General features: G+C 44.4%; 2 protein-coding genes across 2 annotated transcripts in view; one reads left to right on the plus strand and one right to left on the minus strand.

Moving 5' to 3' along the window:
- The first annotated feature begins 1966 nt into the window (after positions 1–1966).
- Positions 1967–23375, plus strand: LOC122542457 (hydroxylysine kinase-like). Its single transcript, XM_087982062.1, is given in 6 exon segments — positions 1967–2027; positions 17967–18303; positions 18507–18646; positions 19756–19939; positions 20440–20888; positions 20890–23375. Coding segments are annotated over 5 exon segments (1152 nt in total). The 5' UTR covers positions 1967–2027; the 3' UTR covers positions 20932–23375.
- The window catches only part of LOC122542456 (hydroxylysine kinase-like), a 58395-nt gene continuing 41428 nt past the window's right edge, over positions 6757–23723 (minus strand). The window contains exons 6-7 of the mRNA XM_087982061.1: positions 15992–16092; positions 6757–7345 (exon numbers count right to left, since the gene is read on the minus strand). Of these exons, the coding sequence (XP_087838187.1) occupies positions 7277–7345; positions 15992–16092 (170 nt within the window). The 3' untranslated portion in view covers positions 6757–7276. The remainder of the gene's footprint in view (positions 7346–15991; positions 16093–23723) is intronic.

The raw sequence follows: 23723 nt of genomic DNA on the forward strand, positions 1-23723 counted from the left end.
AGATAAGATGCAGAGCTGGGCTGAGAAATGGCAAATCGAGTTTAATGCCGGAAAGTGTGAGGTAGTTCACTCCGGAAGAAGTAACAGGAATGCAGAGTCCTGGGCTAATGGTAAAATTCTTGGCAGTATAGATGAACAGAGAGATCTCGGTGTCCACATGCATAAATCCCTGAAATTTGCCACCAATGTTGATAGGGTTGTTAAGAAGGCATATGGTTGTGTTGGCGTTTATTGGGAGGGGAATTGAGTTTCGGAGCCACGAGGTCATGCTTCAGCTTTACAAGACAGTGTGTTGCTGGAGAAGCGCAGCAGGTCAGGCAGCATCTAGGGAACAGGAGAATCGACGTTTCGGGCATTAGCCCTTCTTCAGGCTAATGCCCGAAACGTCGATTCTCCTGTTCCCTAGATGCTGCCTGACCTGCTGCGCTTCTCCAGCAACACATTTCCATCTCTGATCTCCAGCATCTGCAGACCTCATTTTCTCTTTACAAGACAGTGGTAAGGCCACACCTGGAACATTGCGTTCAGTTCTGGACACTGCATTATAGGAAGGATTTGGAAGTTTTGGAAAGGGTTCAGAGGAGATTTACTCGGATGTTGCCTGGTATGGAAGGAAGGTCTTACGAGGAATGATTGAGGGAACTGAGGCTGTTTTCATTGGCGAGAAGAAGGTTGAGAGGTGACTTAATCGAGAAGTATAAGATAATCAGAGGGTTAAATAGGGTGGACAGTGAGAGCCTTTTTCCTTGGATGGTGAAAGCTAACATGAGGGGACATAGCTTTAAATTGAGGGGTGATAGATTTAGGACAGATATCAGCAGTAGTTTCTTTACTCAGAGAGTAGTAGGGGTATGGAACATACTGTCTGCAACAGTAGTAGACTCCTCGACGTTAAGGGCATTTAAATGGGCATTGGACGTACATATGGATAATAACGGAACGGTGTAGGTTAGATGAACATCAGATTATTTTCACAGGTTGATGCAACATCGAGGGTTGAAGGGTCTGTACTGCGCTGTAATGCTCTACATTCTGTGTTCTATGAGGATAGATAAATCCTCTGGGCCAGGTAGGATATACCCAAGGTTAATACGGGAAGCAAGGGAAGAGATTGTGGCACCTCTGGTGATGATCTTGGCTTCCTCACTGTCCATTGGAGTAGTACCAGATGATTGGTCGATGGCAAATGTTATTCTCTTGTTCAAGAAAGGAAAACGGGATAACCCTGGGAATTGCAAATCAGTCAATCTTTTGTCAGTGTTGGGCAAATTATTGGAGAGGATTCTGAGAGACAGGATTAATGATTATTTGGAAAAGCACAGTTTGATTAGAGATAGTCAGCATAGCTTTGTGAGGGGGAGGTCATGCCTCACAAGCCTTATTGAATTCTATGAGGATGTGACAAAATACGTTGCTGAAGGTAGAACAGTGGATATGGTGTATATGCATTTCAATAAGGCATTTGTTTAGATTCCCTACAGCGTGGAAACAGGCCCTTCAGCCCAACTAGTCCACACCAATCCTCCAAAGAGTAACCCACCCAGACCCATTCCCCATAATTATCCCTGACTAATGCACCTAACACTATGGGCAATTTAGCATGGCCAATTCACCTGACCTGCACATCTTTGGACTGTGGGAGGAAACCAGAGCACCTGGAGGAATATGCAAACTCCCCACAGGGAAAATATGCAAATTCCACACAGACAGTTGCACAAGGCTGGAATCGAACCTGGGACCCTGGTGCTGTGAGGTAGCAGTGCTAACCACTGAGCCACCGTGCTGCCCTTGCAGCACCTGATAATGTTCCCCATGGTAGGCTCATTCAGAAAGTAAGGAGGCATGGGATATCAGGGAAATCTGCCTGTCTGGATACAGCATTGGCTGGCCCATAGAAGACAGAGGGTGGTAGTAGATGGAAAGTATTCAGCCTGGAACTCAGTGACCAGTGGTGTTCTGCAGCGACCTGTTCTGGGACCTCTGCTCTTTGCGATTTTTATAAATGACTTGGATGAGCAAGTGGAAAGGTGGGTTCATAAGTTTGTTGATGACGTAAAGGTTAGTGAAATTGTGAATAGTGTGGAGGGCTGTTGTAGGTTGCAACGGGACATTGACAGGATGCAGAGCCGGGCTGAGAACTGGCAGATGGAGTTCAACCTGGAAAAGTGTGAAGTGATTCATTTTAGAAGGTGGAATTTGAATGCAGATTACAGAGTTAAAGGCAGGACTGTTGGCAATGTTGAGGAACAGAGGGATCTTGAGGTCCATGTCCATAGATGCCTGAAAGATGCCACCCAAGTTGATAGTGTTGTTAAGGCTTGTATGCTGTGTTGGCTTTCGTTACCAGGGGGTTGAGTTTAAGAGCTGTGAGGTTATACTGCAGCTGTATAAAGCCCTGGTTAGACCACACTTGAAATATAGTGTTTAGTTCTGATTGCCTCATTATAGAAAGGATGTGGAAGCTTTAGACAGGGTGCAGAGGAGATTTACCAGGATGCTGCCTGGACTGGAGGACATGTTTTATGAAGAAAGGTTGAGGGAGCAAGGGCTTTTCTCATTGGAGTGAGAGGTGACTTGATAGACGTGTTCCAGATAATGAGGGGCATAGATAGAGTGGAGAGCCAGAGACATTTTCCCAGGGCAGAAATGGCTATCACACAGGGGCATAATTAACAGGTGAAGGGAGGAAGGTACTTTACACAGAGTGGTGGGTGCATGGAATACACTGCCAGCAGTGGTAGGAGAGTCAGATGCATTATGGACATTTAAGTGACTCACGGATAGGCACATGGGTGATAGTAAAATGTAGGGTGTGTAGGTTGGTTTGATCTTAGAGTAGGATAAAAGGTTGGCACAACATCAAGGGCCAAAGGGCCTGTACTGTGCTGTGTTGTTCTATTCTATGTTGTATATACTTCAATCATAAAAAGAAAACTCTTTGTATATATAGTGACACAAAACCACAGCTCTGGACATTTACATATCAAGTAAACACACAAAACATCTGTGTTTGACTCTATCCAAAAAAACCAAAGCCCTCTCTTACACATACGACACTAATATTTACATATATTTGAGGCACGAGGAAGCTCAGATAACTGAATGGACCCCTGTTTACCTTTAGCTGATACACAATTGCAGCATTATAGAATTACTTTCCAATGCTTGGGCTGCATGTCATTGTGGAGAAGCTGATGAGAGACTAACCCCGCGATGCCCTCAGGTAGACTCCAGCATTTGCAGCTTTCTGCAGCTCCTGATGCCAACGCTGGTTATGGCATTGTCCTGCCCCTGGCTGCCAACACCCTGAGTTGCTGGGTGTTCTGTTACAGTTCTGGTTCCACGGCCTGCCTCTACCACAGCTGCACCTGATCTAGCAGAAGTGCTGAGCTAGACTTGACCGATCCTCATGTCTGCCTCTGCAGCTCTGGGAACACTCTGTACCTTACCATCTGGGCAACTTACTCTTTGAGGCCCTCTCTCCTGTTCCTGACCATTTCTGCCAACTGGGCACGTTGTATATTCAGGACTGAGCACACACTGGCCTCTATCCACCTCACCGAGATCAATATTACCCTGGGAGATGGTCGTTCAGATTGCTCTGTGTTGATGTGCAAGGATGCTGGCAATGAAATCCATGATACTTAAAAGGAACCTGGATGAACACATTAGGGAGAAGGATCCTCGCGATGAATTTAGATGAGAAGAGATTAAAAGAGGCTTGAGTGGAGTATAAATGCCAACAGGAGCTTGTTGGGCTGAATGGCTTGTTTCTGTGCTTTGTATTCGCCATCTTTAATGGCCCTTTAGAAAGTGGTGATGAGCTGCTGTCCTATGGATAAGTCTGTATCTATTTAATATCTGATGATAGAAACATAGGAAATAGGTACAGCAGTAGGCCATTTAACCCTTTGAGACGATCCATCATTCAATATGATCATTGTTGATAATCTAACTCAATGCCTTCATAGAATCATAGAAGATCAGAGAACCCCTACAGTGTGAAAACAGGCCATTTGGCCTAACAAGCTCATACTGACCCACCTAAGAGTAACACACCCAGACCCATTCCCCTACCCTAGTACTCTACATTTACCTCTGACTAATGCATCTAACCTGCACATCCCTGAACACTATGGGCAATTTAGCATGACCAATTCACCTAACCTGCACGTCTTTGGATTATGGGATGAAACTGGAGCACCCAGAGGAAACCCATGCAGACACAGGCAGAACATGCAAACTCCATGCAGGCAGTCACCCGAGGCTGGAATCGAACCCAGGTCACTGGCGCTGTGAGACAGCAGCGGCAACCACTGAGCTACCTTTTTCCCACTTTCTTCCCAGACTCTCTTCATCTTAACCTTACAAACTTTAAAAAATATATGGATGAATACGTCAAATATCATAACATTCAAGGATATGGAATAAGTGCAGGAAATTGGGATTAGCTCACCTTTAGTGGTAGTTATGTTGGTGCAGACTCAATGGGCTGAAGGGCCCTTTCTGTGTCTTATGAACCTGTGAATCTTTGTACCCTTTATTTCTAAGTTCATGGTATTAGAGATAATGTATTGATATGAATAAAGAGCTGGTTGGCAGAAAGAAAGCAGAGAGTTGGAATAAATGGGTCCTTTTCAGGTTGGCAGGCAGTGGTAAGTGGGCTCCCACAGGGTTCAGTGCTGGGACCCCAGCTGTTCACAATATACATTAATGATTTGGATGAAGGAATTGAATGCAATGTCTCCACATTGGCAGATGACAGTGAGCTGGGTGGCAGTGTGTGCTGAGGAGGATGCTAAGAGGCTGCAGAGTGTCTCTGAGGCTGACTGAGTAGGCAAATACTTGACAAATACAATATAATGTGGATAAATGTGAGGTTATCTACTTTGGTTGCAAAATCAGGAAGGCACATTGTTATCTGAATAGATGCAGCTTAGGAAGAGATGAGGTACAATGAGACCTGAGCAGATGGTGAGGAAAGCTAATGACATGCTGGTCTTCAGAGCAAGAGGATTTGAGTATCAGAGTAAGGAGTCTTTCTGCAGTTAGGCAGGGCCTTGGTGAGGCCACCCCTTGAATATTGTATGCAGTTTTGGTATCCTACTCTGAAGAAAGACATTCTTGCTATTAAGGGAGCCCAGAGAAGGTTCATCAGCCTGATTCCTGGGATGGCAGGCCTGACATATGAGGAAATTAGGAGAAAATGAGGACTGCAGATACTGGAGAGTTAGAATTGATAAAGCATGGTGCTGGAAATAGCACAGCAGGTCAGGCAGCATCTTCCTGTGGCCCTTGCAGCTAAAGTGATCAAGGGATATGGGGAGAGTGGGAATAGGATACTGAGATTGCATAATCAGCCATGATTGTATTGAATGGTGGTGCAGTCTCAAAGGGCTGAATGGCCTACTCCTAGGTGCTATTTTCTGTGTTTCTATGATGTCTGGTTTGCATGGACTAGTTAGATCATGGAGGTGTGGGCCTATAAGTGTGCAATTTGGAGTCTCTGGTTCCTTGTTTCAACAGAACTACCACTTCCCCTAAGCACTATTAATACATCCAAGAAATCAGCAAAAACAACTCGGGTATGGCATTAATAACCGTTCTTGAATCCTCAATCATAAAATGAGCAATAAGGAGGTTTTAAACTCTCCTCAGTTTCCCTAAACTTATTAATCATTAACACAGGAACTGCACTCTGACACCTTGTAAACACTGACTTAATGCAGTCAAGATGAGAGAGTCCATTCTGCAATTTCAGCTTAGAGTAAAGTGAGCGCATGGTCATCATTGCTTTTTTGGACAAATACGTGAACTTTTCTTGAGCGTTATTACCTGTCATTATAAAGAAAAAAAGATCACCTTGGATGGAAGGTAAGTTGTTCAACAGACAGTAATTGGTTCATGTGAGATCCTGAATATTGGTGGGACTGGGAGATGAATTTTACAAAGAAAGAATGATAAGCCGCTTGGGTAATGCTGCAAAAAGAAATCAGTCTGTGAAGTTTCTCATTGTGAACTGAAGAGGACAGAATTGCAATATCAAACCTGAAAGAGAATAATCATTTCTGCGAAATGAGGAATGAGTACTGAATGGTTGGAAAGACAACACTGATGTTTGAGGCATTGTCATGGAGACTGCTCCAGGGTACTGTTGGACCCGTGCTTTTGTTTAATTTGAGAAGATGTAATACCTGGATATGTTCCTTCTACCTGCGGAAGACAGCTAACTGCGTGTGAATATATGTGGCATCTAGTGCAAGTTTGCCACACGTTTGACTAATAATCTTGAATTGATTGTTTAAGGGTTATGTCATATATGATTCAAACTCAAACCCCAATGGAGAGGCAATGGCCTAGTGGCATTATCACTGGACTGTTAATCCAGAGACCGGGTAATGTTCTGGGGACCTGGGCTTTAATTCCACAACGTCAGATGGTGGAATTTGAATTCAATAAATATCTGGAATTAAGAACCTAATGACTACTATAAATCCATTGCCAATTGCTGGGAAAACCCCACATCCTTTAGGGAAAGACGTCTGCCATCCTTACCCGGTCTGGCCTACATGTGACTCCAGACCCACAGCAATGTGGCTGACTCTCAACTGCCCTCTGGACAATTAATGGGCAATAAATGCTGCCTAGCCAGCAACACCCTCATCCTGTTACAGAATAAAGAAAAAAAATTGGCATTCCTCCAATTTAGAACTTTAAATTTTAGGTTAGATTTATCCTTTTCCATAACTATTTTGCCCTGCCCTATTTCGCAAGAGAAGGTCAGGTTTTGCTCCTTCTCTAGTAAGTACATCCACATAGCGAATAAGAAAGTTTTCTTGTACCTGCTTAACAAATTCCTTTCCATCCAAGACCTTAAATCTATGGCAGTCCCAGTCTGTGTTTGGAAAGTTAAAATCCCCTACCATTTCAACCCTATGCCTGCGGTCTCCTTACAAATTTGCTTCTCAATTTCCCACTGATGTTTTTATTCTTTTGTGGAATGTGGACAGTACTGGCTGGTTAGCATTTATTGCCCATCCTGTTTGCCCTTGAGAAGGTGGTTGTGAGCTGCTTTCTTGAACCGTTGCAGTCCATCTGCTGTGGGTTGACGAACAGCACCATTAGGGAGAGAATCCTAGTATTTTGACCCAGCGACAGTGAAGGAAGGGCGATATATTTCCAAGTGAGGATGGTGAATGGTTTGGAGGGAAACTTGAAGGTGGCGGTGTTCTCATGTATTTGCTGCTGTTGTCCTTCTAGATCAGACCTGGGCATTTTAACGGCCCGCAGGCCATATCCGGGCCTTTGGTCGTTCCTGTCCGGCCGGCATGAGGTCAATCTTAAACTAGAACATAAATGAAAAAGTATTTATACCATGCACACAATACAACTGTGTTGCTTTTGTTTTGAAAAGGAGGCTTTTTTTTATTTACGTATGGACGCACAGGTGCATGTATGTGCGTGCGTGAACAGCTAAAAGTGATGCTTGCTGGTTCGCCCTCAAAATGTCAGCTCACGACAAGACAAGTTATGTCATATCCCACAAAATCGCCAGAAACAGTAAACCATTTTCTGATGGAGAGTTTATTAAGGAGTGCTTGTTGGACTCTGCAGAACTAATATGCCTGGAGAAAAAGGAGGCATTTGAGAATGTGCCCCTCTCCCAACGCACTGTAACGAGAAGGATTGGGGACATCGCGAGAAATCTGGAGCTTCAGCTGCAGCACAGAGCGGTCAACTTTGACTTTTTCTCCTTGGCTTTGGATGAGAGCTGCGATGTACGTGATACAACCCAGCTACTCATCTTCGTACGTGGGATAACTACGGACTTTAAAAGCATGGAGGAACTGGCAGCCTAGCAGTCAATGAAAGGAACAACAACTGGTAATGATTTGTTCATGGAGGTAAATGCATGTTTGGACACATTGGGACTAAAACGGGATAAGCTGGCGGGTGTGACAACGGATGATTGTCCAAATCTAACGGGAGAAAACGTTGGACTCTTAAAGAGAATGCAGGATAAAGTGACAGAAATTGACCCTGAACAGAAATTGGTATTTTTGCATTGCATTATACATCAGGAAGTGTTGTGTAAGTCAGTGTTAAAAATTAACCATGTGGTTGATGTAGTAACTAAAATAGTTAACTTCAGCAGGGCAAGAGCTTTGAATCACAGGCAGTTTGTTGCACTTTTGGAGGAAAATGAGACTGAACATCGTGACATAGGCTACCACACAGCTGTCAGGTGGCTCATCCTGGGCAAAATGCTAAAAGTGTATGGGACCTGAGAGAAGAGATTCAAGATTTCTGTGTGAAGAAAAGGAATGGCACTCCACAGCTTTCAGATGCAGACTGGATTGCAGATCTTGGTTTTGCTGTTGATGTAACTGCACTTATGAATGAACTAAATGTGAAACTACAGTGAAAGGGCCTTTTTGTGCATGAAATGTACAACTTAGCGAAGGCTTTTAGGAGAAAGTTGCAGCTTCTCTCAAGCCAAATGGAGGACAACATTCTCACCCACTTGCCAACACTGAAGGAAGCCGCACCTTCAGCTGATCACCTCCACAGGTACTCACTATGTTAGAAGCACTGCATGGTGAATTTTCAAGGCGATTTCAAGACTTTAAAATGGTTGAGAGTGAAATGCACATGATTTTTTCCTCATTTACATGCAATGTGGAGAATGCACCTAGTGATGTTCAGCTTGAACTCATTGACCTGCCGTCTGACACACTTCTGGCAGAGTACTTTAGGTCAGTCTCATTGCTTGATTTTTATTCTCCCTCAAAGAGGAGAACTTTCAACACATGAGGAGGCATGCTCAGAAGATTCTAGTCCTCTTTAGATCTACCTATATATACGAACAGACATTCTCAGTGATGAAGTTCAACAAATCCAAATCCCGATCCTCTATCACTGATGATCACTCTCAGCTGTCCTTCGCATATCCACCTCAGACATTCAGTGCACTTGTTCAAGCCCAAAACAGACTGGATTTTTCTCACTAAACAAGTAAAATGAGCTGAAAAACATCAAAAGTACTTATTGTTTTTTGTATAGAGTTGTTTGTTGTTTGTAATACTGAACAATAATGAAACAACTCGGGCCAAATGGCATTATTCCAGAATAAGAGTTTCAGTGCAAAACTATATAATTTAGTACTTTTTAAAATGGGAGAAAATTAATACTGAGCAGAATTATGTTCACCCTATTGTTGGTCCAGCCCTCCAACACAACTCAGGTTTCTCATGTGGCCCCTTGGAAGAATTAATTGCCCACACCTGTTCTAGATGGTAGTGGTTGTAGGTTTGGAAGATGTTGTCTGAGGATCTTTGGTTAATTTGTGTAGGGTACCTTGTAGACAGTACACACTTCTGTGACTGAGCATCGGTGGTGGAGGGAGTAGATGCTTGTGGATGCGATGCCATTCAAGCAGCTGATCCTATCCGCCAAAGATTTTTCATGCCCTCTCTTAGCTCTCCTAATCCCTTTCTTCAGGTCCCTTCTGGCTATCCTGTATCCCTCCACTGCTCTGTCTGAACCCTGTTTCCTCAACCTTATGTAAGCCTCCTTCTTCCTTCTTCCTCTTTACAAGACATTCAACCTCCCTCGTCAACCAAGGTTCCCTCACACGACCATTTCTTTTCTGCCTGACAGGTACATACATATCAAGGACACGTCGTATCTGTTCCTTGAAAAAGTTCCACATTTTCACGACATCCTTCCCTGACAGCCTATGCTCCCAACTTATGCTCCTCAGATCCTGGCTTACAGCATCGTAATTACCCTTCCCCCAATTGTAAAACCTACCCTGTTGCACACACCTATCTCTCTCCATAACCAAGGTGAAAGTCACAGAATTGTGGTCACCATCACCAAAATGTTCACCCACTAACAAGCCCATCACTTGTCCCGGTTCATTACCGAGTACCAAATCCAATATGGCCTCCCCTCTGGTCGGACAATCTACATACTGGGTTAGAAAAGCTTCCTGGACACACTGCGCAAACACCGCCCCATCCAATCTACTTGATCTGAAGAGTTTCCAATCAATATTTGGGAAGTTGAAATCGCCCATGACTACTACCCTGTGGCTTCTGCACCTTTCCAAAATCTGTTTCCCAATCTGTTTCTCCACATCTCTGCTGCTATTGGGGGGCCTATAGTAAACACCCAACAAGGTGACTGCTCCTTTCCTATTTCTGACTTCAGCCTAAACTACCTCTAAAGGCAGATCCCCCTCGAACTGCCTTTCTGCAGCCGTTATACCATTTCTAATTAGCAACGCCACCCCCCCTCCTTTTTTACCACCCTCCCTAATCTTACTGAAACATCTGTAACCAGGAACCTCCAACAACCATTCCTGTCCCTCTTCTATCCACGTTTCTGTGATGGCCACAACATCGTAGTCCCAGGTACCGATCCACGCCTTAAGTTCACCGACCTTATTTCTGATACTCCTTGCGTTGAAGTATACGCACTTGAACCCATCTCTGTGTCCACAAGTATTCCCTGTCAGTGCTACCTTCTTCACAGCCTCCCTACATTCTTGGACATCCTGACAAACAGCTAGCCTACTTGCTGGACTACAAGTCCGGATCCCATCCCCCTGCCAAATTAGTTTAAACCCCCCCGAAGAGTGCTAGCAAACCTACCCCCCAGGATATTGGTGCCCTTCTGGTTCAGGTGCAACCCGTCCTGCTTGTACAGGTCCCACCTTCCCCAGAATGCAGTCCAATTGTCCAAATACCTGAAGCCCTCCCTCCTACACCATCCTTGCAGCCACGTGTTCAACTGCACTCTCTCCCTATTCCTTGCCTCACTGTCACGTGGCACCGGCAACAACCCAGAGATGACGACTCTGTCTGTCCTAGCTTTTAGCTTCCAGCCTAACTCCCTGAGCTCTTGAATGACCTCCCCACCCCTCTTCCTACCTATGTCGTTGGTGCCAACGTGCACCACGACTTCTGGCTGCACACCCTCCCCCTTAAGGATTCTGAAGACACGGTCTGAGACGTCTCGGACCCTGGCACCCGGGAGGCAACAAACCATCCGAGAGTCTCGCCCATATCCACAGAACCGCCTGTCCGTCCCTCTAACTAGAGAGTCTCCTATAACTAGCGCTCTCCTCCTTTCCCCTTTCCCTTCTGAATCTCAGAGCCAGACCTTGCGCCACAGACCCGGTCACTGCAGCTTACCCCTGCTAGGCCGTTCCCCCCCCAACAGTATCCAAAGCGGTATACTTATTGTTCATCTACCTTATAGTCAGGCCTCATGCATTGAAAGAACTGCAGTTTAATTTATCAGTCCTACCTCATCCTCTGCCTTGCTCTTGCCTGCCCTGACTGTTTGACTTGTTCCTCTTCTCAACTGTACCAGCTCCAGGCTTATCCCTTTTCTCAGTATCTCTTTGGCCCACCCCTCCCCTTACTAGTTGAAATCCTCCTGAGTCACATGAACAAATCTTCCAATTCAAGTGCAAACCATCCTTCTTATACAGGTTACTTCTACCCCAGAAGAGATTCGGATGATCCACAAATGTGAATTCTTGCCCCCTGCATGAGCTCCCCCTATTCCTATTTTCACTAGCATGTTCCACCGGGCGTAACCCAGATATCACTACCCTCGATGACCCATGTCATTGGTACCAATGTGTACAATACTTTGACTGGCCCAGGCTGGGTGCGACTTGTAGCGAATTGTTTCTTTTTTCCGGCCAGTGACAAGCAATGTTCGTATCTCTAGGTTTCTTTTTTTTCCTCCCTTACCCCCACACTACCACCTAACTGCAGTAGTGCTTACATTCTCCTAGCTAATTGGTTTATTTTTTCTTTTTCTACAAACACTGCCCTTCACCTCAAAGGGCAAGCACACCTGTTTTTTTTTTCTTATTAACCCCCACACTACCACCTAAGTGCGGTAGTGCTTATTTTCTCCTGTTTATATTATTTTATTAAACAAATTACAAAACAGTTTACAAAAAACATTAACAGCTGTACACAAGAGACAGCAATTTTACAAGGGAGAGGAGCAGCAAAGCTAGGCCCCAAACCCTACCGTTCAACCATTTTACAGGGAGAGGAGGACAAACCTCAAATCCCAGTTCCACATGTGACAAGACAGTGACAATGACATTTGTACATTAGACAATACCGTTACATACAATAGTGCAGACAATACAGACCCAGCAAGCCCCCGCCCCTCCCACCTAGCTAATTGGTTTAAGCAAGTTTGATCAATCTGTAATTGGCTGTTAGAGGTGATGGACATTGCCTGATGTCACCTCCCACTATTTACTGACTGGCTCCTTAAGATGCCAGTTCTCCCTGAGTCCAGCCTCTTCATTAAGTCTTGTTATAATCACTTTATTAAGATACGGGGATAGTTTGAAATGTTCTTTAATAAAGAGTTAAAGAAAATGGGAGACCTTTGTGGCTGTATGCACTCTGAGATTCTGTGCACGGTGATGGCAGCATTATGGCCAAGCTTATAGATGAAATCGGGGGGGGGAAGATAAATGGTGAGAATGCAAAGACTCTGAAGAGGGATATACACAAGTTCAATGAGTGGGCAAATGTGGTAGATGACATATAATGTGGGAAAATGTGAGGCTATTCACACTCTGGTAGGAATAATAGAGGAGCTAAATATTATATAAATGGAGAAAGACTGCAAATCGCTACAGCACAGAGGGAATTGGGAGTCTTGTGCATAAATCTCACAAATTTAGCATTTAAGTTCTCTGGGAAATAGGGAAGTCAAATGGAATGTTGGAATTTATTTCGAAGAGGAAGTGAAGTGTAAAAATGGCGAGATATTGCTAAGACGAGACAAGGCCCTAGTCAGACCACAGCTGCAATATTGTCAAGTTTTAAGACCCTTCTTTATGGAAATATACATTATCTTTAGAGGCAGGCCAGAGTAGATTGACCCTGGATATGGAAGGTCTGTCAATGAGGAGAGGTATAGTAGGTTGGAGCTGGCTCATTAGAGTTCCAAAGAACAAGAGGTGACTTTATTGAAACATACAAGGTTCTTAGGAGACTTGATAGGATTGATGTAATATTGTTTCCCTTTGTAGAAGAGTCTAGGGCCAAATGGCATTATTCCAGAATAAGAGTTGCCCATTTAATACTCACTCATAAGAGTCATAGAGTCATAGAGAGGTACAGCATGGAAACAGACCCTTCGACCCAATATCTGTCGACCAGATATCCCAACTCAATCTAGTCCCATTTGACAGCACTTTGCCTATATTCCTCCAAACCCTTCCCAATCATGTACCCATCCAGATGCCTTTTAAATGCTGTAATTGTACCAGCCTCCACCACTTCCTCTGGCAGCTCATTCCATACACATACCACTCTCTGTGTGGAAACGTTGCCTCTTAGGTCCCTTTTTTGTCTTTTCTCTCTCGCTTTAAACCTATGCCCTCTAGTTCTGGACTCCCCTATCCCAGGGAAAAGACCTTGTCTGCCCCTCATGACTTTATAAACCTCTAGAAGGTCACCCCTCAGCCTCCGATGCTCCAAGTAAAACAGCCCTAGCCTATTCAGCCTCTCCCTGTAGCTCAAATCCTCCAACCCTGGCAGCATCCTTGTAAGTCTTTTCTGAACCCTTTCAAGTTTCACAACATAGTTTCCTATAGGAAGGTCAGAATTGCACGCAATATTCCAAAAGTGGCCTAACCAATGTCCTGTACAGCTGTGACATGACCTCCCAATCCTGTACTCAATACTCTGACCAATGAAGGAAGGCATACCAAACGCCTTCTTCACTGTCCTACCTAACTGCGACCCCACTTTCAAGGATCTATGAACCTACACTCCAAGATCTCTTCGTTCAGCAACACTCCCCTGGACCTTACCATTAAGTATATAAGATTAGATTCCCTACAGTGTGAAAACAGCCCCTTCCGCCCAACCGACCCTCCAAAGAGTAACCCACCTAGACCCACTTCCCTCTGACTAATGCTCCTAACACTATGGGCAACTTAGCATGGCCAATTCACCTGACCTGCACAGTTTTGTGATTGTGGGAGGATACCGGAGCACCCGCAGGAAACTCACGCAGACACGTGGAGAATGTGCAAACTCCACACAGACAGTCGCCCAAGGCTGGAATCAAACCTAGGACCCTGGTACTGTGAGGCAGCAGTGCTAACCACTGAGCCACCGTGCCCCTCCAATAGTATAAGTTTAAGTACTAATCTGATTTGCTTTTCCAAAATGCAGCCCTCATACTTATCTAAATTAGACTCCACCCACCACTCCTCAACCCATTGGCCTATCTGATCAAAATCCCGTTGTGCTCTGGGGTAACCTTCTTCACTGTCCACTGTCCACCTTCAATTTTGGTGTCATCTGCAAACTTACTAACTATACCTCCAATGTTTATATCCAAATCATTTATATAAATGATGAAAAGCAGTGGACCCAGCACCAATCCCTGTGGCACTCCACTGGTCACAGGCGTCTGGTCTGAAAAGCAACCCTCCACCACCACCCACTGTCTTCTACCTTTGAGGCAGAGATGAGAAGTAATTCCTTATCTCTGAGGGTGACTCTGTGAACTAGTTTACTGCAGAGGGCTGTAAACAGTAAGGAACCAAGAGTTATGGGGGTAATGCAGGCAAGTGGAGTTATCACATCAGCCATGATCTCATTGAATGACAGAGCAAACCCGATGGGCTGAATCGCCCACTTCTACTCCAAAGTCTGTGGTCTAAATACAGAAGCACACAAAGGTTACTAATCTTTATAAATTGTATTACAGGGTATGTTGAAATCTAAAAGACTATCCAATACAAAATTAAACACATTGTTAACAAAGTACATGGGCACAGCTGCATTATGATTTCTTGACAAGGGCCAAACAGCTGGGAGTACAGCATCTCTGTCATTTTCAATGTTGGAATTCTGGATCTAAGCGACATGTAAATTAAACAGAGCCCTGTCATCCTCACAGCAGGAACTCTAATGCATTATTGTGTATTGTCATCACTCTGTTCACAATCCCATAGTGCATTTTGTTGTCATGTGAAGCTAAACAGTCACATGTTACAGTACCATGATCTGCACTGCAGTTGTAGTTATACTATGAGATTGATCAATGAATATACTATAATTTTGAGCACTGCAAGGTCCAACAAATGATCAGATAATTCAGGCCGCTTACTGTCAGTCAATCTTCTTCAGCAGCACCTTTCAAACCCACAGTGTCTACGACAACCTTGTCAAACAACAAGGTCAGCAGGTTCATACTATCCACACCACTACTTGCAGGGGGCCTCTCTGAGTTCACCAGCCTAACCTGGTTAATTATCCCTGACAGTGTGGGTTATTTTAGTACTGACTGTCTAGACATGAGCACTCCTTCAGTACTGACTCTCTGACAGTGCAACACTCCCTCAGTACTGACCCTCCGACAGGACAGCACTCCCTCAGTACTGACCCTCTGACAGTGCTGCACTCCCTCAGTACTGATCCTCCGACAGGACAGCACTCCCACAGTACTGACCCTTTGACAGTGCAACACTCCCTCAGTACTGACCCTCCGACAAGACAGCACTCCCTCAGTAATGACCGTCTGACGTGCAACACTCCCTCAGTACTGACCCTCCGACAGGACAGCACTCCCTCAGTAATGACCGTCTGACAGTGCAGCACTCCCTCAGTACTGACCCTCCATTGTGCAACACTCCCTCAGTACTAACCCTCTGACAGGACAGCACTCCCTCAGTACTGACCCTTTGACAGTTCAGCACTCCCTCAGTACTGACCCTCCATTGTGCAACACTCCCTCAGTACTAACCCTCTGACAGTGCTGCACTCCTTCAGTACTGACCCTCTGACAGTGCGACACTCCCTCCAGATGGCATTGAACTATCTGCTGTAATGCTGTGCGCCACTCTCTGGGATGGGACTTCAGAGTTTGCAACTCACTGGGTCAGAGGTTTCACCAACCCATGGTTAGGATTCAAACTCACCATATAATAGCCCGAGCTGTTGTTCAGTTTGGTTGGATTCCCTGACCCGCTGGATGTGTTCAATGTTCTATGATCCATGGACAGCAGATGCTGGGATTGTACTGAAAACAAAATATATTTGGTGATCACATTAGCTCAGGCAGCATCCACGGAGAAAAAGCAGGTAATGCTTCAAGTCTAGATGACTCCTCAGAACTGAAGTGAATTTTGGAGGGGTCAGCATTTATGCAATAGTGGGTGGGGGATGTTGGAGTGCTGGTGGAGAAAGGGCATTGATTGTTCAGATTAAGTGGTCAGAATGTGAGAAGAGCAGAACAATGGTGTGTCTAACTGCCAGACTGGAAAGAGTAGAGACCCATTGGAGTGGGGGCGAGGAGAGAAGACAGAGAATGTGACAAGCCAAGCTAAAAGAAAGGGAATGAATGGGAGTGAGTTCAGAATTTGAAGGTGTTGAACTCCATATTGAGCCCAGAAGTTTGTAAAGTGCCAATTTGAAGATGAGATGTTGTTCTTCCAGTTTGTGCTGAGATTTGTTGGAACACTGCAGCATGCCAAGGACCGACAGGTGGACATGTCAGCAGAAAACTTTGTTAAAATGATCAGCTACAGGAAGGTTGGGGTGATGCTTGCACACAGACCAGAGATGTTCTGCAAAGTGGACAACCAGCCTGTGTTTGGTTTCTCCAAAGTAGAGTAGGCTACGTTAGGTGCAGCGAATAAAGTACATAAGATTGGAGGAGGTACAGGGGAAGTGCTACTTCACCTGGAAAGACAGTTTAGGCCCTTGGATGGTGAGCAGGGAGGAGGTGAAAGGGCAGGTGTCACAATTTCTGTGGTTATATGGGAAGGTGCCATGAGAGGGGCAGGGGGTGTGGTGCAGTGGTCAAGGAACAGACGAGGGTGTCCCAGAGGGAATGACCGCATGTAATGCAGGCAGTGGGAATGAGGTGAACATGTGTTTGATGGTGGTGTTCTGCTGGAGTTGTCTGAAATGGTAGAGAATGATCCTTTGAATGTGGAGGCTGGTGGGATGAGGGGGATGAGGAAAAGCGGAGATCAGGGGGATCCAATCATGCTGTTGAGAGCGATGGGAAAGGGTGAGGGCAGAAGCATGTGATAGGTCAGATCCGTTTAGGGGCCCTGTCAATCACAGTGGGCTGGAAACCATGGCTCTGGAAGGAGGAAGCCATGTCAGCAGGGCTGTTTTGAATGATGGCATCATCTGAACAGATATGACATAATTCTTTGAAACTTGTATCACAGATAGACAGGCTGATTAAGAAGGTATTTCACATACTTGCCTTAATTGCTCAGACCTTTGAGTACAGGAGTTGGGATGTCATGTTGTGGCTGTACAGGATATTGGTGAGGCCCCTTCTGGAGTACTGTGTGTCGCCCTAATCACCCGGCTACAGAAAGGATATCATTAAACTGGAGAGGGTTCAGAAAAAATTTATCAGGATGTTGCCAGGAATGGAGGGTTTGAGATATAAAAATAGACTGGAAAGACTGGGACTACTTTCACTGGAGTATAGGAGGTTGAGGGGTAACTTTATTGAGGTTTATAAAATCATGAGGGGCATAGATAAGGTGACCAACAAGGATCTTTTGCCCATGGGTGGGGGAGTTCAAAACCTGGGGACATATATTTAAGGTGAGAGGAGGAAGATGTAAAAACGACCTGAGGGGTAAGGTTTTTGTACAGAGAGTGGTTCATGTGTAAAATTACCTACCAGAGAAAGATATTTGCATAAGTTCATGAATGGGAAACATTTGGAGGGATATGGGCCAAGTGCAGGCAGATGGGACTAGTTCAGTTTGGAAACATGGTTGGCGTGGACCGAATTGGTCTGTTTCTGTGCTGTGTGACGCGATGACGTTGCAGCGACTGTGAATGACTGAGTTAAGAATCAGTTATATTCATTGGTGAAACTGTCCCTTATTTATTCAGCTTTGTTATTTTGATGTTTCTCAGATGTCTTCCTCAGAGAAACCTGTTCTCATCAAACCCTCGCTGACTGAGGCGCAGGCTGTCGAGTTGGTCGAGCGGTTGTACGGTCTGAAGGTCTCCAGTGTCCAACCAATGCCCGGTTACGATGACCAGAACTTCCACATCCTGGTGTCTGAGAACCAGGTGACCAGAGATCACAGTCAGAGCTACATCCTCAAGGTGATGAATACTGGTGACAGTGAGGATGCTGATTTAATTGAAGCACAAACACGAGCCATGGTGTTTTTGAGTGAGAAAGGATTTCCTACACCCACACCAATCCCAACCATTGATGGCAAGATTATGTCGTTGGAGACGATTGGTCAGTATCAGTTATTGGTGGCTGGGTTCAGCTTCCAATTGGCCAGGTCACAGACCCAATGTTTGAAATTTTCCTTTACATAAATGTACGCACTTCAAATAAGTCCTTGTCAATGATATAATTAATGAGAAATCAGTTTCTTTCATTCAATTTCTGACATGCAACACTAGTTAACAAAGATGCTGTGCTCTTATCTCTTACAGACTGTGGAGGACAATCGAAGGCCCACATGGTGCGGTTACTGACCTATCTCCCTGGACTTCCATTGTCTGAAATGCCTATAGGGCCTCAGATCTTGTACAAAGTTGGTCAAACCCTCGCACGAATGAATGAGGTGCTTGCAGTAAGTTGGGGTGTTTTGCCTCCACTGTTGTCTTTATAAAGGATTGTGAGGGAAGCTGTGACACAGATCAATCTGTTGGTGTTGTTTTGATCAATATTCCCTCCATTTGAAACAGATCAAAGCTGCTTTGAAACATTTTTAGCCTAACAGGAGAAAATCCATTATGAAAGATTTTCTTCTTTCGATATAGTCTATTTGAAATATCAAATCCATAGAGAGACTGACTTACCTACTTCTGCATCTGGGGACGTTTTAGTTGCAACAAATTTATGGAATGTTTTTATAAAAAAGACAGTAAATTTCCAAAAATTTTACACAAGGACCATTTCCTTCTGGTTCAGGGCCCTGATTGTTGATTACATCCTGAACCATGATAATAAGAAGGCCTTCATGTAAACTGCTTGAAACTGTCCTCCAATACAGAGAATGACAGAGGAAGAAAGGATCACCAATAGACAATGGCCCATTGGGAGACATTGGCAATGTGATCCAGTTCCTGATTGTCACTCATTAATGATACATGCGATAAAACACCAGGAGGGTTCATATCTTTATAGCAACCGTGGTTCGTTAAATCCCCATTACATGCTCTCCCTTCTCCCTCATTCTTACCTCATCCCATTCTTTTTTGCCCAATCCCCATGAAACTTCTCTCATTATTCCCATAGTTTCTCCATAATGTACTCCCAATCTTGCCCTTTCCCCTCAATGATGCCCACCCTCCCAGGCTGCACTCACCCTGAACTATCTCAGGCTCCAGTCAACATCTCACCAGAGCAGATTCAACTCAAAGCAGCACTAATCAAATAGCTGTTCCAGAAAAGTTAGCTCCCTTTTTGGAGGGGCTGGGAGTGCTGTGTGTTTTAAAGAGCATGTGAACAGACACAGCTTCGAGTTTTAATCCAGACGGAGAAGCCAGGAAACAGCCTGGAAATGGATCCTGGTCATCTTGGTGCTCCATTTGAGATACACAAAACAAATTGGTCTGGTATACATCATTCACAAATTTTCCTGGTTTTTGTTGTTGAGAGATCCCAGAGAGGGATTACGATCTGACAGCTTGCTGGATGTATTGGGTGGGAGAGGTAATAGATTTCTGTCATTGGCAGGAATTCCACCATCCTTTCCGGAAGAGTCTGCAGCGGCCGGATTTCCTCTGGAAGCTCTCAAACATTCACTTGCTGAACAAGTATCTTTATGCAGTGGGAGAGGGAAGGGATCGCCAAATTATAGAGCAAATTATTCAGCAATTCCAGGAAGAGATAATTCCAAATCTCTGCAAGTTGCGTCAAAGTAAGTGGTTATCCCTCTTAGTCCAGAAACTACAGGGTATGAACAGGTTTTGGCATAAAACCATTGGAATTAGTGTTCTTGAAATATTTTACTCTGTTAATGGTTCTATTGAGATGTCAGTTGTTGGTGTTCCATGTACCTGGAATCTTGACCGATTGAAACGGAGTGGAATCCGGGTCAATCTACAAATGTACAAGTTCACCTCTTCTTCCCTACATTCCCCTAAAACATAGGGTTTTTGTGACCTATGACCCAGTGTCCCATTGCAATCTCAGGAGTTAAAGTTCCAATACGTTTACAGCTGACCTACAGTGGCATTGCTCACAGTGAGGCAGGTCCTAGAGAATGTGACAGTGACTGTGTGACTGAGCAAGTCTGATACCGTAACAAGTAGGTGCGGTGTGACAAAATCATTAATACATCTGTAATGTTAGATTGTCATTGAAATCTTCTTGTCAGTGATGGATGATAAAACATTGCAATGTTTGATTCTTTCCCAGGCTTGAATCACGGAGACTTCAGTCACACCAACATTCTAGTCCAGCCTGTTCACCCCTCAGCTAACCACTCCAACCCAACTGAGCTGCAGCAGGAACTGGACATCTCTGGGTTACTGGACTTCAGTGACATGAATTATGGTTATTATGTCTTTGATGTGGCCATATCCATAATGTATCTGATGCTGGGGAGTAAGGATCCCATTGGTGCAGGGGGCCATGTCCTCTCGGGCTTTGAAAGTGTGATCCCGTTACTTCCTGAGGAGCAAGATGCCATTTTTCTGCTGGTTCTTTGCAGGTTTTCTCAGTCACTGGTTATGGGGAGATACAATGCTCTGCTTTACCCTGAAAATGCAGAGTACCTTCTGAGCATTGGAAGAGCTGGCTGGAAGTGTCTCCACCAACTGTGGTCGCTGGGGAAAGAGGCAGTGGGGAAGATTTGGTTTGAGGCAGGCAAGTTCCAAAGCACTTGATGCAGACCCTGTTTCAGTGTAGTCCCAGGCTTCCAGGAGAACAAGGACATCTCGATGAAGAGGATTATTAGATTAGATTAGATTCCCTACAGTACGGAAACAAGCCCTTCAGCCCAACAAGTCCATACCAATCCTCCAAAGAGTAACCCAGCCAGACCCAGTCTCCTACCCTATATTTACCCCTGACTAATGCACCTAACACTATGGGCAATTTAGCATGACCAATTCACTTGACCTGCACATCTTTGGATTGAGGGAGGACACCGGAGCACCTGGAGGTAACCCACGCAGACACGAGGAGAATGTGGAAGCTCCACACAGATAGTTGCCCGAACTAGGAATCAAACCCAGGTCCCTGGTGCTGTGAGGCAGCAGTGCTAACCACTGAGCCACCGTGCCGCCCCTGACTGCTGGAACCTGGAATTGTATTAATGCTTTAAGCTTCTAATCATTAAGGTATACTAAACTTTGTTTTAACCGGTTCCTTATGTTTTAGTTTTGTTTTACTCATTTGTGGGACGTGGGTGTCACTGGCTGGGCCAGCATTAATTAACCGTCCCTCGTTACCCTTGAGAAGGTGGTGGTGAACTGCCTTCTTGAACTGCTGCAGTCCACCTGCTGTGGGGCCGACCCACAATCCCATTGTGAATTGAATTCCAGGATTTTGACCCAGTGACAGTGAAGGAATGGCACTATATATTTCCAAGTCAGGATGGTAAGTGGATCGGTGGGGAATGTATAGATGGTATGTGCTGCCCTTGTTCTTCTCAATGGAAGCGGTCATGAGTTTGGAAAGTGCTGTCTGAGGATCTTTGGTAAATTTCTTGTGGATTGTATACACTGCTGCTACTGAGCATCAGTGGGTAGAGGGAGTGGGTGCTTCTGGGTGTAGTACCAACCAAGCCCATGAACCAGCACTCTCAATAAACCGGCAAGAATCATGTACCTCAAACCCTGTGAAGTTTACTGTATTATCATTATCTCAGAGCAGTCAGGTGAGGATGCTGTACATTTTATTTAATGCAAAGTTGCATTAATGTTTTAGTGATGTATGTTGTAAGTGTAACAGTGATGCGTATTCCCCATGCATTACATTTCTATTACTTCGTGTGTGTTGATTATGTGAATCCCATGGTCAACCGGAATATTTTATCAACCAGTGCATTCCAGGTCCCGTAGGTGCCGGTTAATAAAAGGTTTACTGCATATTTTGTAAAAAAAAAGTTGTTACTGTGATGTGAATATTGTTGGCTGGCCCAGCATTTATTGCCTAAAAGAGTTACACAACAAATGTAAAAGTAATTAAGTAAGCTATCTGGATATGGAATACAGTTAGAACCATCTTAAAACCAGAGATTGAAATCCAGAGAAATAATACCTTTATATCAAACCTTAAGTTTGAGTTAACTGATTCTCCCAGTTTCTGTCTTGTGAACAGTGCAGTATTCCTATATGAATACTCACAAAGCTAAGAGCTTAGACTTTCTCAGCTTCTAATAGCTTGCAGATATCTAATCAAACACTCGTAATCTGGACATTGCACAAACTAAACATTTCTACTGAGGTAACCTATTCCCTTGATTGTTCTGAAAAGCCTCCTTCTCCGAGGGAGGCCAATATTTGCTTCAGACCCCAGTCAGGACTCCTCTGACCTGCCCCTAAAGAGTTTTATGCTGTGGAATTTCTAAACCAAGGATCAATCCTTGATGATTCTAAACTGAAGAAATTGTAATGGCCTTTAATATTTACTCCACCTGGCATAAATAATTTTCCATAACACACTAGGAGTTCACAATCACTTGCTTTCTAACACATCAGTGTTCTGGAAAGAATATTTTGACCTAGGTTTCTTTTTAAAATTCTATGATTATTCACCTTTCAACACAAGCTCACTGAAAGATAGGAGAGTGAAGAAGGCATTTGGTAGGCTTTCTTTTATTGGTCAGAGCATTGAGTATAGGAGTTGGGAGGTCATGTTATGGCTGTACAGGACATAGGCTGAGGCTGTTTTCCCTGGAGCATTGGTGACTGAGGACAGACCACATAGAGGTCTATAAAATCATGACAGGCGTGGATAGGTTAAAGAGACAAGGTCTTTTCCCTGAGATGGGGGAGTCCAGAATTCGGGTGCATAAGTTTAGGATGAGAGGGGAAAGATTTAAAAGGGACCAAAGGGGTAACATTTTCACGCAGAGGGTATATGATTGGTACATGAATAGGAAGGATTTAGAGGGATATGGGCCAAGTGCTGGCAAATAGGACTAGATTAGGTTGGGATATCTGGTTGGCATAGACGAGTTGGGCTGAAGTGTCTGTTTCCATGCTGTACATCTTTATGACTCTATGACCCTATGTCTAATTTTGCTTTGTAATGTTCATATGAAAGAATTTGTGAAATTCAAATGACATTAAAATGTGCCGTAAAAATAAAAATTGTTTTTGATGACAAAACTTAGCTGTTTCTCCTTTTCCGAGCAAAACTACCACATGACCTCCGTTTCCTTTCCTGTCTTTGAAAAAGCCACTAATCTTATTTCTGTGGAGTTGAGAGTAACTGGATATTGATCCTCTTTTGTCAAGATTGTGCATTGTTACCTTCTGGCTGCTCACTTCTGGGTAATTTGATTGATCTTCCCACATGCTCTGACATGAGAAGAGTTTTGATGGTGTAAGTGATTGAAATTACTGGAGGAGACATACTGAGACATTGATTAGCAATCCACATGGCAGGAGCTGAAATCCCACCATGATGGATTGGGAATTTAAATTCATATCGAAAAGTCTCTACTGGGACATGGTAGGCTATGGAGCAGG

Source organism: Chiloscyllium plagiosum, unplaced genomic scaffold (genome assembly GCF_037043375.1).
Source record: "Chiloscyllium plagiosum isolate Xiang-an unplaced genomic scaffold, Cpla_swu_hap1 HiC_scaffold_42, whole genome shotgun sequence".
NCBI lineage: Eukaryota > Metazoa > Chordata > Chondrichthyes > Orectolobiformes > Hemiscylliidae > Chiloscyllium > Chiloscyllium plagiosum.